Source organism: Pleurodeles waltl, chromosome 2_2 (assembly GCF_031143425.1).
Source record: "Pleurodeles waltl isolate 20211129_DDA chromosome 2_2, aPleWal1.hap1.20221129, whole genome shotgun sequence".
Lineage (NCBI taxonomy): Eukaryota > Metazoa > Chordata > Amphibia > Caudata > Salamandridae > Pleurodeles > Pleurodeles waltl.
In genome coordinates this window covers 1,142,080,480-1,142,099,263 of record NC_090439.1, presented here as the reverse complement: position 1 = coordinate 1,142,099,263, position 18,784 = coordinate 1,142,080,480, and the positions used below count along the sequence as shown (strand labels likewise).

General features: G+C 48.0%; 1 protein-coding gene across 9 annotated transcripts in view; it reads right to left on the bottom strand.

Moving 5' to 3' along the window:
• Nucleotides 1-18,784, bottom strand: part of NUGGC (nuclear GTPase, germinal center associated) — a 1,501,499-nt gene that overhangs the window by 41,085 nt on the left and 1,441,630 nt on the right. For 7 of the 9 annotated variants that reach the window (XM_069221057.1, XM_069221058.1, XM_069221055.1 and 4 more), the window contains 2 exons: nt 18,178-18,226; nt 16,866-16,998 (listed from right to left, as the gene is read on the bottom strand). In XM_069221057.1, the coding sequence (XP_069077158.1) occupies nt 16,868-16,998; nt 18,178-18,226 (180 nt within the window). In that variant the 3' untranslated portion in view covers nt 16,866-16,867. The remainder of the gene's footprint in view (nt 1-16,865; nt 16,999-18,177; nt 18,227-18,784) is intronic. The other 2 variants (XM_069221053.1, XM_069221054.1) reach the window with 1 other exon arrangement.

Genomic DNA, 18,784 nt, shown 5'->3' with positions numbered 1-18,784 from the left:
AACTTCAGGCCTAAAAGAGGTAGCCTTAAGCCACCCCTGGCGTCTGAGTACAGCCGCCCCGGCCAACTGTCGAAATCCTGTGGAGGAAACATCAATGGCAGAGTCTATGATTTCAGTCAAAATCTTTTCTCCTTCTTGCAGAATTCTGCGTGCTTCTATTCTACTGGTCTCAGGTAACATATCAATGAATTGTGACATGTCAGACCACATCTGGCGATCGTATCTCCCAAGTATTGCTAGAGAGTTAGCCGCTCTAACCGTGGTGGCAGCCATATTTGAAAATGTCTTGCCTATGGAGTCCAAACGACGTCCTTCCTTGTCTGGGGGGGCAGTCAGAGAGGCCGACGGATTCCTGGACCTCCTCTGAGCTGCTTGTGAAATAACCGAATCCGGTTTAGGATGGCTGATCAAACACGCTGGGGAGTTGTCTGGTGCCTTATATTTTTTCTCTAGTCTGGGCAAGACTGCAGGAATGGAGGACGGAGTCTGCATGACTTTTAGGCCCTCTTCCCAGATGAAATCGACAATAGGAATGGCCCTTACCGATTTCCTAGTGTCTTCTTTAAAGTCATAAAGAAAGTAGTCCGATTTTTTGGACGTAATCGGTGGCTGGAATCTTTTCGCAGCTCTTTCCATGACACTATGGAAACCCCCAATGTCCTGCGGTGGAGAGTCCACTGGCGGTGGTGTAGACGGAGATGGAGTCTGGATCTGATACTCATCCCTCTCCGGGATGAGAGAATCTGAGTCCTGTATCTCCCCTTCCTCCTGTTCCTCCTCGGATGACGGTGAAGCAATACCCTGAACCGATGGAGGTGCTGTGGTAGGGTCCGGAAATTCTGAAGGTCTAGCCGGAGTGGACACTGGTGTCTGTGGAGGTTGTACCGGTGCAGAAGAACCAGGTGGGGGAAATCTCGAATAGTAGTCCTGCATCATTTGTTGAAGGTTGTTTATTAACGAGACCGGCATCTGTACTGTCTGTTCTTGTTGTTGGAAATGCCCTTGATCCTGTTGGTCCGGAAAAGGCTGAAGATCTTCCTCTTCATCTTCCTCTTGGCACTTTATACGTAGTTCGGATGGACTACGTGCTACCGGAAAAAAGCCGTCATCAGAATAACCGTCGCCGTCGTCATCATCATCAGCAAATAGATGCTGCGGATGAACTGGTGCAACCTTGCTGGGCGATGTATGTGATGGCAGCAATAAAGATGACTTGCTTTGCACAGGTAAAATCCTTTGCGGTAAGGAGATGTTCCAGAGTGAGGATAATGAGTCGTCGACGGAACTGTCGTCGATGATGTCCTCGTCGACGGTGCAGGTGTCGACGGAGCAGGCGTCGACGGAGCCGTCAGTGTAGTTGGTATCGGTGCTACCAGTGTCGACGAAGGTCTCGTCGACGAAGTCAATATCACTACGCCATCCGTCGACTGGGTTATCGTCGACGGGGTCGTCGTCGTCAGGTGCGTCGATGGTATCTTCGTCGGTGAAGCCGACGGCGACCTTCTGAATTTCTTCGTCGATGAATGCGTCGACGGCAACGATTTCAGCTTCTTACCCGTCGACGGCTTCTTTGTGATTTTCAAATTGTGCGATGACGACGGACCATACTTTAGACTCACCGATGTTATCGTCGTAGATGACAGCGGAGACGAAGTTACTATCATCGGTGATGGAGGAGCTGTAAACGTAGCCGTCACTGTAGTCATCGTCACAGGGAGACCTGTCGTCGACGGAGCACTCGTCGACGGAGGCAGTGAGCTTGAAGGCTTTTTAAGCTTCTTTGAAGAAGAAGCAGGTGTGGATGGCTCTGAGTGAACCCTGCCACATGCTACCTTGGATGTTGAAGGTAGATCCCCCGGTTTGTCCTTAAAAACATGCAGCTTCTTGGCTGACTTACTGCTTGTAGGGGATAGGCTCTCCACAGACCTCTTCCTCTTCTTTGAGGTCACTGAAGTGTCACTCTCCTCTTCAGAAAGAGCTTCTCTTGCCTTCTTTTTCTGGAGCCAAAGCAGGAGCCTGGCCTCTCTGTCCCTCAGAGTCTTGTTAGGAAAGGTCCTGCAGATCTTACAGTCCTTGACCTTATGCTCTGGATGTAAGCAATAGATACATTCTTTGTGAGGATCCTCACAGTGAAGTCTCAATTTGCCACAGGTCCCACAAGGCCCAAAAAGACCTTTTCTTGTAGACATGATGGAAAAACTCTTGTAGAAAAAAGTCAAGTGAACATTTCTAAAGATTTCTCTTGAAGAGATAGAAAACTGAGCAAAGCTCAGGGAGACTCCCTCACACACGACGTGTGGTAGAAAATCTGACAGACTGAGCCTCTGTGCTGAGGGTTCTAGAAGGATGGTCACACCTGATTGGTTGAAGTTTCGGCTCTTTCTAAAGAGGCTGATAGCTCTACAATTGAATGTGTTTTTTCCTATTGACTTCAATGAAAAAAAAAAAAAAAAAAAATCTCTATTTATTGCTTTCTATGTACCGTGGGACTCCCACTTCGACGACGGGGAATGATTCAAGCATGTGAATCTATGAAAGATACCCCAATACTGGAGAAGGAGTCAAATACAGCCACAAAACTGCAGACCAAATCCAAACCTCTTGAGGGTAGCAAATATATAGTCACTCAACATTGTCGAAGGCCATTTTGGTGTCAAGGGAATGGAGTGCTGATTGTTCTGCATCTGGTACATTAGTCGTATGTAGCACGCTGCAGAGACGCCTCAAGTTAAGGCGCATACTTGAACGGCAATAAGTTTGGATGTATTATTTTAGTGATTACCTCCTGCAACCTAGTTGCCAAGGCCTTAACAATATCGTGACCTCTATAATTAGCAAGGAGATAGGCCTGTAGGAGCCACAATCTGCTGAGGTTTACCTTTTTCCAGAATTACCACTATGGTTGTGGCCCCCTGGTCCACTGGTTGGCTCCCCTCCTTTCTTGCTTCCTGAAACATGGCGAGCATATGCTTTGCCACTTTGTCCGTCATACATTTAAAGGGTTCTGCTAGCAGACCTTTCGGTCCCGCTGGCTTGCCTGACTGGAAGCTTCATAACACTAGAGCAATTTCTTCCTCAGTCAGTCCCTTTTCCAGGACATCCTTGTCCTCGCCCGACAGCCGTGGCAATTAAATATCTTTCAGGAGGTCTGCACAGTCTACTTGGTCCCCAAAGCATATATCCCTTCATACTACCCCGTAAAGGCCTATGTGATAGCATAGCTGGACACTCGTGGCGACCTATCAGCGTCCACTATCTCCCTGACCCATTCTGCTTCCGATCTTGTTATTCAGCCACTCTAGCAGTTTATTGACTTTATCACCAACATCATAAAGTCTTCATTGGGTTGCTAAATGCATGAGCCCGGGCATGATGTTCCTCCAATTCTCACAGTTCTATCTGCTTAAGAAACAGCTCGTGTTGGAGACTCTTGGTCGTAAACACTACCCCCCCAGCTGTGCAAATGATGAAGGGAGATAGCTGCCATGCTCCTCACGGCCTCTGCCTCGCTGGCTTGGCAGCATGTCTCTCTATGGTAACCTGAGAGTCCCTCATCAGCTTGTCTTGGCAGGCAGCTGCTCCTCTGTTGCTTGTCCCAACTAGTACTTCAGTTAAGGCGGGCAGGGCCGTTAGCAGCCTCTCCCCTCCTTCTCCTTGAACAGCTACCACTCTCAGCCTACGCCACGCTCTCTGCTTACGGTGACATCGGGGGGAAGTGTCCTGATTGGCAGCAGTTACGCCATTCAATCCTGGGCCGCCCTGGTAATAAGAGCTTAGCTTGTACAGGTAGCATGGACTGATTATTAGCCAGATGTGTGGGGGAGTTCAAATTAGCAGTTGCGGAGCTCCCTCAAGTTGGGGCCATCTTGGCTGGCAGCCCAGACGGGCGACACTAAACCATTTGATCCTGGGCCACCCTGGTGACGTGGGCTTAAATGGTCCAGATAGCATTGACAGATTATTAGGCAGATGTGCACGGGTTTCAAATTAGCAGTTGTGTAGCTCCCTCAAGTTGTGGGCATCTTGGCGGGCAGTCCGCATGGGCAGCATTTACACCATTTGACCCTGGGCCGCCCAGACATGTGCTTAGCTGGTCCAGGTAGCGTGGATGGACAATTAGCCAGATATGAGGGGGATTCAAATTAGCAGTTGTGCAGCTCCCTCAAGCTGTGGCTATCTTGGTTGGTGCTTAACCACACCCCTAATCCCCCCATTCTTGTTAATATACTACCTCATTCTGATGCTGTCTGCCCAAATTTAACCATGATGGTTCTGCAGGAAGTAGAGAAAAGGCCTAAAACCCAAGAGGACTGCCTGCAACTTTGAGATATTTTCCTTTTTTATTTTTTTTTATAAATATTTTTTATTGAGTTTACAATGCAGATCCATACAACATAAATATGTAATTACAGTGGTAGGATTTTGTGGGTCTGATATAACTTTTACCTTCATGCATAATAACAAAAGAGAAGAAAACAAAAAAAACAAGGAAAAAAAAAAAAACACTCATAACATAACTTAGGTCTTTTTATAACTTACAGTATATATTTATCTGCTGTGCATGTTTGAGGAAGCATTCTTTGTGGCACCTGGTTGTCCTGTCACGGTGCTCCTGGTTGTTTTATTCCCTGATGATACTTATTGGTTGTATTGGGGGGAGGGAAACTGGGCTAATGTCTGATTATTCTGGGCTAATGTCTGATTATTAAGTGTGGCGTGTTAGTGTACGTTGTGCGCGTTCTACTTGTACGTTCCTCCCTTATTGATCGCTGTGGGTGACAACGGCCTGTGGAATGCAGATGTGGGCACCCACCCCTTCCGCGTGGTGTACTTTGCCTGTTGTTTAAATATGCTGCCACTGACTGAGTGCTGGCCGGATTAGCACCAAAGCAGGGTTTCTATCTAGCTCAAGGCGGCCTCTCATCTTTTTTTGCCTCTGATCTGGTTACCAGTGTTTCCCAGGCTTCCCTTCCTGTGTGTTGTTGACCCCGTGTGCTAATTTACTCAGTACCTGGGATTCTGTACGGGTCCAACACAGAGTGAGGGAGTGCCAGGATTTCAGGTCGGGTGCCTTGGACGCTTTCCAGTTCATAGAAATCAGCCTTTTGTACATCACATATGCTAGGTCTACAAACTTATGTAAATGCCTGTATTTCTTTTCTCTAGTTCTCAACCCTAACAAGAAGGATTTAGGGTCTGCTGCGAGTGTCAGACCTGTCAGTTCCGAGACATCTTCTACCACTCCTCTCCATTCCCTGTGTATTTGTGCACACTCCCATACCATATGATAAAAGTGTGCCTCTGGGGCATCACACCGTGGACAGGTAGACGCCGAGCCAGGAAACATGCGATGAATCCTGGCTGGAGATAGGTATGTTTGGTGCATGTAATAAAATTGTGTGTAGCGAAACCTGGGGTTTCTCGATACCCTCCAAGAGTGATAAAGGGCTTTCGGCCAATCCACTTGTGATATCGGGTCAGGGAGGACTGTGTTCCATCTATCCCTTGTTCTCTCCAAGTTGAGCTCGGGGGGTTTATTCAGGGTTTTGTACAAATTTGTCACTACCTTTGTTTGGTTATCAATTGCAGCATGTGGTGTACTGTGGGGGTAATCGAGGGTTCCTGGTCTCCAGCCACCCATGTCTTTTTGATTAGATGACATATGGCATAGTAGGACAGAAAATGCCCGGGGTTCACTGCCTCAGTCGAGGTCTTGAGTGAGTGCGATCCCACCGCGTTAGCCCATCCCAGGATCAATCCCAGTGGGAGGAGTGGCGAGTAGGGAAGGATAAGTTACTTACCTGTAAATCCTAGTTCTCTTCCAGGGGGTATCCTCATCAAAGTCATAAACATTGAATATTCCCGCCCTTGGGCGGGGACCCCAGGGCATATATATATAAAATACATACATATTATCATGTGTAAAACAGCAATGCAGGCTATAATCATAAATAGGCTAAAATGCTTTATTTCTATGCAAGTTTTTTTTTTTTTTTTTTTTTTAATATTATAAAATCACAATAGATCATAAATATCTACCTAAGCCCCAAAAACTGGACTTAGGGAAGTAAACAGCAGTAAATAGCAGAGAAAAATAGAAAACACCACATTGAAAAACAATGAAGCATTCTTAGCCAATAGGCTGCATGCAGGTTAACACAGGAGAACCATAAAAACTTTGGCACTGTGCCTTTAAGACCCTGAGCACCTCCAGTATCCCACCATGCCTCAGGGGTGAAGGGAAGGTGACAGTTGGTTCACAGTTAGGTCAGTACTTTTTTACGGTGACAATCTGTGTAACTGATCAGAAAAGATAATCTGTCCTGCACTTCTAGGAGACTTGAGTCCGGGGAGGAGGGTGGGTTGTTTATGACTTTGATGAGGATACCCCTGGAAGAGAACTAGGATTTACAGGTAAGTAACTTATCCTTCTCTTCCAGGGGATCCTCATCAATAGTCATAAACATTGAATAGATTAGCAAGCCCATCCCTAAACTCTGCGGACTGTCTGAAAGAAGTGCAGGAAAGAATTCATATTCATGCAAATAGATTTCTAAGAGAGGCCTGCCCCACCTGGGCATCCGCTCTTGCATCCGTGTCTAAACAGTAATGCTTAGTAAAGGTATGCACAGACTTCCATGTAGCAGCCTTACAAATCTCAGAAATTGGTACATTGTTAAGGAGGGCAGCAGTAGCCGCTTTTCCCCTTGTGGAATGCGCTTTTGGCCTAGCCAGTAATCGCTTATTAGCCAGTTGGTAAGAGTTAACAATACAAGACACAATCCATCTTGATATCGTTCGTTTAGACGCTGCCTCTCCTGTTCTTAAATGACCATAATTTAGAAACAAATGGTTAGAATGTCTAATCGGTTTTGTTTTGTCCAAATAGAATTTCAGCACTCTTTTCAAGTCTAAAGAATGCAATGCTTTCTCAGCCGGAGTCTCCGGATTGGGAAAGAAAGTCGGTAAAGATATAGGGCCTCAATATGACCCTGGCGGGCGGCGGAGGCCGCCCGCCAGGATCCCGCCCTCCAAATTACCGCGCCGCGGTCAAAAGACCGCGGCGGGTATTACGAGTTTTCCCCTGGGCTGGCGGGCGGTTCCAGTTAAACCGCCCGCCAGCCCAGGGGAAAACGACCTTCCCACGAGGATGCCGGCTCGTAATCGAGCCGGCGGAGTGGGAAGGTGCGACGGGTGCTACTGCACCCGTCGCGTATTTCACTGTCTGCAAGGCAGACAGTGAAATACATTTTGGGGCCCTCTTACGGGGGCCCCTGCCGTGCCCATGCCATTGGCATGGGCACGGCAGGGGCCCCCAGGGGCCCCGCGACCCCCCCTACCGCCATCCTGTTCATGGCGGCTTTCCCGCCATGAACTGGATGGCGGTAGGGGGGGTCAGAATCCTCATGGCTGCGGAGCGCGCTCCGCAGCCATGGAGGATTCCAATGAGCAGCGGAAAGTCAGCGGGAGACCGCTGACTTTCCGCTTCTGACCGCGGCTGAACCGCCGCGGTCAGAATGCTCATTGGAGCACCGCCAGCCTGTCGGCGGTGCTCCCGTGGTCGGTGGCCCTGGCGGCCACCGGCCGCCAGGGTCAGAATGACCCTCATAGTCTGATTGATATGGAATTCTGACACCACCTTCGGAAGGAAAGATGGGTGAGTTCGCAGAACCACTCTATTATCGTGAAAAACCGTGTACGGTTCTCTGCAAGACAGAGCCTGAATTTCGCTGACCCTCCTCGCTGAAGTAATGGCCACCAAAAAAGCCGTCTTCCACGTAAGGTGCTGTAAAGAGGCCTTGTGGATAGGTTCAAAGGGAGGGCCCATAAGTTTTGACAGGACTACATTCAGTTCCCATGGAGGAGAAGGTCTCCGAATGGGAGGAAAAACCTTTTTCAAGCCTTCTAAGAAATCCTTGACTACAGGTATCGTAAAGAAGGATTCCTGAGAAGGCGACTTACGATACGCTGTAATTGCAGACAAATGAACCTTAATAGAAGATACCTGCAGACCAGACTTCGCCAGATGAAGCAAATAGGACAGTATGACATCCTCCTGAGCTCGTATGGGATTTATACCTTGTTGAGAGCACCAGATGTAAAATCTCTTCCACTTAAAAGCGTAAGAACGCCGCGTGGAAGGTCGTTTTGACTCTTTCAAGATGTTCATGCACTCCTGTGAGAGCCCTAGGTGCCCATACTGTAGGAATTCAGGAGCCATGCTGTCAAGCTCAGAGAGGGAAGGTTGGGATGTAGGATTCTGCCTTCCATTCTGCTCAGGAGATCCGGTCTGCACGGCAACCTCCTGTGAGGTTTTTCCGATAAGTTGAGTAGATCCGTGTACCAGAATTGGCGGGGCCATTGTGGCGCTATCAGAATCATTCTGGTTCTGGAGTTGTAAAGTTTGTTGATTACTGCCGGTATGAGGGGAATCGGTGGAAAGGCGTAGAGAAATATCCCTGACCAGTTGATCAACAGGGCATTCCCTTGAGATCCCGGACGGCAGAACCTGGATGCGAAGTCTGGGCATTTCTTGTTTGCTTCGTCTGCAAAGAGATCCAACTGGGGTCGACCCCATTGACCGAAGATGTCCTCGACGACTTCGTCGTGTAGAACCCAGTCGTGCGCGTCTTCTAGATGTCTGCTCAGGAAATCTGCCTCTACGTTTTGCTGACCTGGCAGGTGTATCGCTGTGATAGACATTCCCCTGGCCAGGAGCCAATGCCATATCGTTTGGGACTCTCGAGACAGAGGTAGTGATCTTGTTCCCCCCGGTTTGTTCAGGTAATACATTGTGGTTGTATTGTCTGTCTGAATTAGGAGAGATTTCCCCTGAACCAATGGAGAGAAAGATTTGAGAGCCAGATGGACCGCTCTGAGCTCCAGTAGATTTATGTGATAGCTCTTTTCCTTGTCGGACCACAGACCCTGAGCTTGGAAGGAACCCAGATGAGCACCCCAACCCTGAAGAGACGCATCCGTTACCAGAGTGTCGGCTGGAATTGTCTGGTGAAACGGAGAACCTATTGACAGGTGAGGTCTGTGCATCCACCATTGTAGTGATTGAAAAGCCGCTGCTGGTAGTCGTACTCTGTCCTCCCAGCGACCAGTCTTTTGGCTCCAGTTGTTCTCTAATGCCTCCTGAAGGGGCCTCATGTGTAGCCTGGCATTCGGGACAATGAAGATGCATGAAGCCATGGAGCCCAGAAGCGAGGTCACCTGACGAGCAGTAGGTGCATCGGCTGTTAATAGTTGTTGACACTTCCTGTGGATTGATAAAAGTCGTTCCTCCGAAGGATACACTCTTTGGAGCTCTGTGTTTAGTATAGCTCCCAGGTAGTGGAGGTTTTGTGTTGGAATCAAGGTTGACTTGTTGTGGTTGATTTGAAGACCTAGAGACTCGAAAGTTCTTAGTACAATGTCTCGATGTTTTCTCGCCTGATCCGGAGAGGAAGCCTTCAATAGCCAGTCGTCCAGGTAGGGGTAGACGAATATTTTTTGCCTTCGAAGATGTGCCGCTACCACTGCTACACATTTTGAAAAGACTCGGGGTGCAGACTTCAGGCCGAATGGTAGGACTCTGAATTGGTAGTGCTGTGACGCTATCTGGAAACGTAAGAATTTCCGATGTTTGGATGCTATTGGGATGTGAAAATATGCATCCTGTAGATCGATGGAGCACATCCAGTCTCCCTGATGCAGTTGCGGAACAATCTGGTGAAGGGCTAGCATCCTGAACTTCTGTTTTCTTATGTACTTGTTCAGGAGCCGTAAGTCCAGAATTGGCCTGAAGATGCCCTGTTGACCTTTTTTCGCCACCAGAAAGTAACGGGAGTACACCCCTTTTCCTTTTTGTGCCGGAGGAACCTTTTCTACAGCTTTCTTTTGTAGGAGTGCAAGAACTTCCTTGCGTAGCAGGCTGAGATGAGAAGGAAAACATCTTGCTGGCGGCAAGTGTGGCGGAGGTTTTTTGAAAAGGAGAGAATAGCCATGTTCGACAATATTGAGCACCCATTTGTCTCTTGTGATGGAGTGCCACTTGTGAAGATGATGCGTAATACTTCCCCCCACCGGAGTGGTGCACAGTGCTGAGGGAAGCAATGCTTCATTGCTTTGTTGGTGTCTTTGCTGTAGACTGTTGAGGTCTACTTGCCCCTCGGTCTCTTGTGGGTCTACGTGCCTGAAACAGGGGACGTCCCTGTCGTCGTTGTGGCCTCTGAGACCAGTGAGGGGTTTGAACCCTCTGCTGGACTGGTCGTCTGTCGTACGGCCTGTACCTCCGCCTGAAGTCTTTCTTACGTTCCAGGCCCATTGCCCTCATAGTGTCCACCTCCGTTTTCATTCGGGCCATCTCTTCATCCGCGTGGGTACCGAACAACGAATTCCCGCTGAATGGGAGGTTTAAAATGCGTTGCTGTGCTTCCTGTTTCAGACCCGTGAGCCGTAGCCAGGAAGACCTCCTAGCGCAGATTCCGTGCGCATACCCATGCGCAGCCAAATCCGCCCCGTCCGCCGCCGCGCTGATGACCTGGTTAGATACTAGGCCCCCTTCCTGCAAGATTTCCTGGAAGTCCTGTCTATCTTCCCTGGGCAACTTTTCTGTAAATCTGTGGAGTGAGTCCCACAGAGAGCGGTCATATCTGCCCAGAAGTGCTGAGGCGCTGGAGACCTTCATAGCAGATGCCGCCGTACCGCACATCTTTCTCCCCAGGGAGTCTAGGTGTCTGCTCTCCTTATCCGGGGGGACTGTGGAAGATGATGCCACAGAGTGTGTTTTTCTGGCTGCGGCTAAGATAACAGAGTCCGGTGGCGGATCCTTCCGCAGGAATAAAGGATCTTGCTCCGGAGCTTTGTACTTCTTTTGAATCCTAGCCGGGGAAGACTTGAGAGTGGCTGGAGTCAGAAAGGTGTCCATAGTAGGTTGCAGCAAACCTGGTACTAGTGGCAGCAGTTTTCTCGAGACTGATCTGTGTTGTAGGGTCTCAAAGATAACTGAGGATGAGGTGGCCGGCTCCGGTACCTCAATATTTAGTTTCTGCGCTCCCCTTAAAAGAACCTCATTAAAAGTGGTGATATCATCCACCGGTGAGATCCTAGCAGGTGGAGAATCTGTCAGTGTGGGGGAGTAGCGCCCAACAGACGATCCTGAAGAAGACCAAGAAGGTGATCTTCTGTGTGGTGTTCGCGACCTGGTTCTCCTTCGGGAACGAGACCTGCTACGAGAAGCTGTAGCAGAGTGTGCAGGTCTTGTGGTCGGCTGACGAGAAGCAGAACGAGCCCGTCCTGCTCTAGCTGTAGGCGATGGCGTTCTAGGTAATGAGGCAGTAGGAGAATACATCCTAGAGTATTGGGAATCCGGGGATGCTGCCGGTCTATTCAGGCTCTCTAACCATCTAGGTGATAGAGTGATGGGAGAAACATGCCCCGATGAGCCCGCTCTGGAATGGGATGATGCACTCCGTATAGAGACCACCGGTGAGGGAGCTTTATCCGCTGGCTCTACTGCCTGTGACACAGCTGAAGGTTGTGTCGACGTCGATTGCATCCTCGACGTCGAAAGTTGCGATGGCTGGTCTGTTCTCGACGTCGAAGGTCTTGACGTCGAAGGCCTCGACGTTGAATGTCTTGACGCCGATCGCGGGACCTGGACCTACTCGCCGTCGTGTGTCTCGACGTTGAGTGGCGAGTGGTCGACGGCGGATGTTCATGCCGTCGTGGTGTTTTTGGCGTCGTGTCCTTCGACGCCAAGGGGCGAGATGTTCTCGACGGCGAACGGGAGCGCCGGAGATGGCTCGACGCCGAACGGCGGTCTGCCGTCGACGGAGATGTACCCCTGTGCTGTCCATGCTTCGACGCTTTGTCCCTCGACGTCGGTCTGGTCACCGTCGACGGCGATCTATGCCGGTGAGACGGTGGCGCCGATGACGTCGATGGAGAACAAACAGGCACAATCCTACCTGTCGACGTCGATCTGGCCATTCCTTCTGTTGTAGGCCTGGGAAGTGAAGAGGATGTTGACTTTTTCCTCTCCTGAAGCCCATGTAGCCTGATTTTCTCTCTGTCTTTGAGAGTCCTCCTTGACATCTTCTTACAATACTTGCAGGTGTCAGGACAGTGACACTGTGGCAGGCAGACAATACACAGAGAGTGTGGGTCTGACTGGGCTTTCTTCTTCCCACAAGAAGGACATTTTACAAAAAGATTTGGCATTTTCTGACAGGAAAGACTGCCAAACTCAGACAAAAGATGTTATCTGTCGAGTAAACAGGAAAAACACTATTGTTAGGGATTTTTCTGAAGAAAAAACTCAGAAAAACTGAGAGCTCAATGCTCCAGGATCCTCTCAGAAGAAGCCGGAAAAAAGAACTGACCTAACTGTGAACCAACTGTCACCTTCCCTTCACCCCTGAGGCATGGTGGGATACTGGAGGTGCTCAGGGTCTTAAAGGCACGGTGCCAAAGTTTTTATGGTTCTCCTGTGTTAACCTGCATGCAGCCTATTGGCTAAGAATGCTTCATTGTTTTTCAATGTGGTTTTTTCTATTTTTCTCTGCTATTTACTGCTGTTTACTTCCCTAAGTCCAGTTTTTGGGGCTTAGGTAGATATTTATGATCTATTGTGATTTTATAATATAAAAAAAAAAAAAAAAAAAAAAAAAAAAACTTGCATAGAAATAAAGCATTTTAGCCTATTTATGATTATAGCCTGCATTGCTGTTTTACACATGATAATATGTATGTATTTTATATATATATGCTCCGGGGTCCCCGCACAAGGGCGGGAATATTCAATGTTTATGACTATTGATGAGGATCCCCTGGAAGAGAAGTGCCTTATAGCCCTTTTGTATGTACCTTTGCCAGGATGAGTGCACCACTGCCATTAACGGGTTACCAGGCTCCCCCCTCTGTATTTTATTTGTTAGCCATGTAATCAAAGGTACCCCATTTAGCCGCGCCTGTAGCCATGTTGATTCCGCCTGTGTTGGTCTGTGCATCCAATTCAGTATCCACTGTAGCTGTGGGGCAGCGTAGTAGAGTTCGAAATTGGGAGCTCCCAGCCCTCCCGCAACAAGCGGGCGCTGCAGTGTGGTGAGTGCAACCCGTGTCATGCCGCCGCCCCATATAAGTTGCAGTAAGACTGTTTTCAGATCTCGGAAGAAGTGTGACAGCGGCGCAAAATAATATAATAACCGAGGCAACAGCAACATATTTGCCACCGCCACTCTGCCCAGAGGCGACAATGGGAGTTTGGTCCAGAACCATGGTGATTCCTTCATAGAGGCTAGTGCTCTCCCTAGGTTCCTATCTCTAAGGTCTTCTTTTCTGTGGTATATGTGAACCCCCAAGTATTTGAACGTATCAAAACACCATTTCAAGCGTCCCACCGGAGCATTCTCTTTTCTTGCCGGAGACCATCTAGTTAGCGGGAATACACATGATTTATCCCAATTCACCACCAGTCCCGATAAGTCCCCGTATTTGGTTAGGAGTGACATTACTGAGGGTATTGTCTCGTTTCCATTTCGCACATATATTAGGGCATCATCTGCGTACAGTGATATAATGTGGTGTAGCCCGTTCCTGGCCACTCCCCATCTCTCTTTCATGGCACGTATTCGGGTAGCCAGCGGTTCCATTGCTATGGCAAATAATAAGGGAGATAAGGGACATCCCTGTCTAGTCTCTTGTAATAATAAAAACTCTCAGATATGACCCCACCTGTTTTTACCCTGGCTTGCGGCTTGGTATACAATGTCTGTACCCATTGTATATAGTTAGGACCAATTCCCATGCTCTGCATAGTGGCAAACAGGAAGTCCCACCCCAGGGTATCAAATGCCTTCTCGATATCTAACGATAGTACCATCTCGTCGTGTCCTTTAAGAGGAGTGTCCCCTCATGACCCCCAGCAGCCTACGAATATTTAGAAAAGTGTTACGTTTTGGGATGAAACCATTTTGGTCTTTATGTATCACGGTATGTATAAGGGGGGCCAACCTATTGGCCAAAATTTTGCCTAGTATTTTGCAATCTCGGTTCAGAAGCGATAATGGCCTGTAGGATTTGACGTCTGTGGGGTCGCGCCCTTGTTTAGGAAGGACCACTACCATTGCCTCTCTTAGTGTTGGAGGCAGCATTTTGCTGGACCATGCCTCCTCAAACACTTTCAACAAGTGCGGCTTTAAGTGTGTCGAGTAAGTGGAGTAGTATTCTATTGGAAGTCCATCTGTTTCTGGGGCTTTATTCCTGGGCATCTGTACCACTGCCATATCGATTTCTTCCAATGTCAGTGGAGCCTCTTGTATCTGCCTGTCTGTCAGCGATAATTGCGCCAGTGGGGAGCCCTCTAGAAAAGACCCTAGCTGTTGGGGTGTGCATGTTGTGCGTTTGGTGTATAGGTTCATGTAGTATTCCCTGAACGCCCCGTTAATCTCTTCTTGTGTGGTGGACATTTTGCCTGCGTCTCCTCTTATGATCCCTATGGGGGATTGCTGCCGGTTTTCACGGAGGAGCCACGCCAGCAGCCTGCCCGACCTGTCACCCTCTGTGTGTAGGCGCATTAAGCGGTATTTGTGGTCGTGTCGCCGGAGGCGAGAGTCCACTTCGTTGTATTTTGTTCGTACCTCTTTTAGCGCTGTATAGGGGGTCTCGTTGCTTGCCACTGCTTTTTCCGTTGCTCAGTTCCTTTTCTAATTTATTTATCTCTGCATGTAGCGTGTGCCTAACTCCCCAGCTTGTTGAGATACATTGCCCTCTCACTACAACCTTGTGTGCCTCCCATTCTAATGCCCTGGAACCTGTGGATTCCTTATTGATTTCCCAATACTGCCTCATTGCTGTGTTTAATCCTTCACTGAACGCCTGATCTTGGAGAGCCTCCACCTGCATTCGCCAAGTGGGGATCTGCGAACGTCTCCTGCCCCAGTTCAATATTATTCTAAGTGGTGAGTGATCCGATAATGTTTTGGCCAGGTATTCCGACTTATTTATAAGTTTGCAAATATCCCGGGTCCCCCACATTATATCTGTTCTTGAATATACTTTGTGGGGTATTGAATAGAATGAGTATTCCCTCTGCTGCGGGTATTTTGTGCGCCACAGGTCAAATATTCTCATGTCTTCCGCCCAGGAAAGCAAGGGGCTTCTGGCGGTTCTGTTTAGTGTTGCTTTCGGGGAAGTGTTTGACCTGTCTGATTCTACATTCGGGATGCTGTTAAAGTCGCCACCCCAAATAGCTGGGGCTTCAGGGTTTACTAATAGTGCTGGGGTGATTGTGCCCAGGAATTCAACTATCGCACTGTTAGGGGCATAGATGCCGATTATTGACAACTGTTTCCAGTCTAGCTGCCCCTCTATTACCACGTATCTGCCACCCTGGTCTATTCTCTGTGAGGTTTGGACAAAGGGGACACCGCCTGCTATCCATATCAACACTCTTCTGGCGAATGCCGAGTACGTTGTACCCACCACCTGTCCACCCCATCTTTGCCGTAATTCCCGTAAGTCAGGTTCCAGGCAGTGTGTTTCTTGAAGAATGGCGATGTGTGTGCCCTGGCGTCTGAGGCGGTCATATACCCGAATTCTTTTGCTTGGTGCACCCAGACCTCTCACATTCCACGTGATTATATCATATTGAAGCGCTGAGGGGTTTACGTGTGACGCCATCTAGCATTGTGTAAAGCACCTGCCTACAATGCAGTCCTGTTGTCTGTGCCCTCACGAGTCCCTCTCAACCCAGCTTGGTATGTACGTAAGTGTATCAGCACTAGCAGTGTTCCCTGTATTTTGTATTGACCTTTTGGACTCAACTTAACTGTCAACCCCCCTACGCCCACCCTGATTAAGCCCAGCACCAAACTGTAAACTAGAGTTAAACTACTCAACACACTACTACTTAATGAAATTTGTATCCATGTGAATACCTGTGGGGCAGCCATGTTGGCAACCAGATGCGGCTCACGTACGGGGCACACATCTTTCCGCAGCCATGGTCTGCGTGTACATCTGGGCACTCCCGGGTTGTCTTCCCCCACCCGGAGCGCATGATCAATAACATTAAACAATACTTTTGTTAGGAGGAATGGAATAGTCCAAAAGATACTTGTGGTCAGCGGCAGCGTTCTCCTACATGTAAGGGCGCGTACAGTTAATCTGTGCCTCCCTGCAAATTTGTTGTTCATTACGATGGGGGGGATGGCTGCCGTCCTGCATCTACAGTGCGTCCACGGATCTGGCCGTGAGTTTCGGCCCCCCAAGTACTTCTGTTAGCGTGGAGTCTGAGCTGACCGAGTCGGAGTCCGGGCTGTCTGCAGGAGCGTCCCGCAGTGCCTCAAAGGAGTTTTGCGTGTACAAAGGAGTTTCTTTCAAGGCTTTTGCCCTTTCCTCTGCTGCCTGCTTTTCAGTGGGTTATCCCATGGTTCTTTTCTTGAAGCGCTTCCGCAATGGAGTAGTCAGCAATTCCTCTCCTTCGTCCGTTCCGGCTTGGGGTTGCGCCAAGCCTTTGGCATGCAGCCACGTCCAGGCATCCTCAGGAGAAGTGAATACGTGGGTGCGTTCGTCTGATATTACTCTCAGCTTAGCGGGGAACAGCAGGGCATATTTAATGTTATGCTTGTGGAGGCGCTGTTTGATTTTTACATAGGAGTTGTGCTGTCTCTGTACTTCCTGGGTGAAGTCTGGGTAAGCATTGGAGCGGAGCTCTCGTTTAAGCGTCCGTCTCGCCGCCATTTTGGCTCCTCCCCTTTTGAGATATTTTCCTAAAGGTAACACTCCTTTCCAATCTACAGACCACTGACAGCAGACCTTTCTAAATGAGCTCCTAAGGCAAAGAATGGATTGCAGTAACAATAGCCCTCACTCACCATTAGGGGACATGCTTCATGGGGCCATGCTTCTCGTCAGGCTGGCACTGCAATGCCCGATGGGCCCTACAGGAGGGCTCTTTACCAGAGATCTTCTTAGTAAAATGCTGGTGGTGAGTGGAAGTGGGAGGGGCTAGAACAAAAAAGGTTAACATTGGCTACAGGTGCCCTAAACAACTACTTTAATACAACCTAGCACCTATGTCAAGATTAACAAGCAGGGATTTTTTTTAAGGACACTGCAAGAAACCAGTGAAAAAGCAGAGACCCCACAAAGAAGTATAGAAGTATATACTAAACTATATACAAGAGGTCTTGAATGCTCGACCTAAAAACAGAGACTGGGAAGAAACAGAAGATAGTGATATGCCTTCCTTGCAAAAAGTAAATGTGTGCCAACTACTCTAATTAGAAGTGTAGATGTCGGAAAACTGTGTGTGGGTACTCCCTCCACTTAACTCTCCCCATCTCCCTATCCCCTTTGGTTTTAGTAGCATAATGTGGTTCATCATTTCCCATTATGCATGCATTATCAATGTCACTTGTGTTTTAAAAGCACTACAGCTGTTGAGTCCCAATGTGAGAATGAATGATCTCTGCTGCCACAGATATCTGTATCCTTGGTCAAATGAGATCAGTAAAGTGAAAGCCGCCTCAGTACAGTATGACACTGCCGTTCTCTTCTTTATAGCCCTAAGCCAAATTCAATCAGAGAGTGGATTTAGTCGAACGGTCCGACAAAGTGCTGCTCATGTTGTCAAAGACAGACCAGGTTGCACCATACATTGTGCCTTCCCTGTGTCAAAGATGCTGTTAAGTGAGATCCTATCTGTGCAGATGATGCCTTTGAATCAGTAGTGAGACTTGATACTAGACCTGGACAATGGAATATCAGTGTGGCCACACCTCAGGGTGGGTTTGCATTTGAAGTTCAAAAATCAATGGCAGCTCCCAGGATCATACTAAACACCCTTCAATAGAGGTCTTTAAATATTATCAACATGTTATTACAGAGCCATACTGTGAGTATGCATGTTTGGAATTGCTACCCCAAATAGAAGGTCATCAGGGTGCAGAGAGTTTTGTCAAGTCTATTTGCATGTCAGTGTATGGATAATTTTAAATGCTCATTAGCAAAACATGCATTACGTTTGATTTTCGAGCCACAGTCAACCTATAACAGCCTTAAACGTTTGTGAATACATTTGCTTACATGCAGATAAAACAATTTTCTTTAGATGAAAGAAAAACGATTTAGAGACAGTGTTCACTACTGAGCTGCACATTAGTGTAATAATTTTTACAGACTTACCTGCTGCACTTGACAAAGTCCTATATTCACTTGGATGCTCCTTCTTGAGCTGAGAAAAGCCAAAGACAGTGTGTAAGGTCACATCTCTCATGGAAATCCCTGACAAATTGTGTGCTTCAGCAGACGGAATTGTACCACAGACAAATTTTTTACAGGTAACTCAGATCCCCCAATATTGAAGAGGAAGCAGTGTGAAATTTGGTGGTGAAGGTAAAGAAAGAAAAAGTTACCAGTAATATCAGGCCAACCCATCTTGTTTGTTGAAAAAGTGCGGACTGATCACCAGAGCACCACATGGCAGTCGATAATAGTAGGAACCCTTTCTAAAAGTGCAGGAGACACCCTTTTTGACAAGTTACTTTGGATACACTTTGAACAGTCCTTTATTGCAAACTCACATAATTTCTTTTTTTGTCACACAGCAAATTGATGATATGAACTTGTAACTGTATTTTCCCCACCCAAAGGTGTGCAGGTGAGTAAGAGCATGACCCGGTAAGAGATAACCACCCTTAACACGGTCTGACCACAGGAGAAATATTTATTCACTAAAGAAAAGTTAAAGCAACATTATAGTTAGGAATTGTAATAATATCTTACTTTTTAT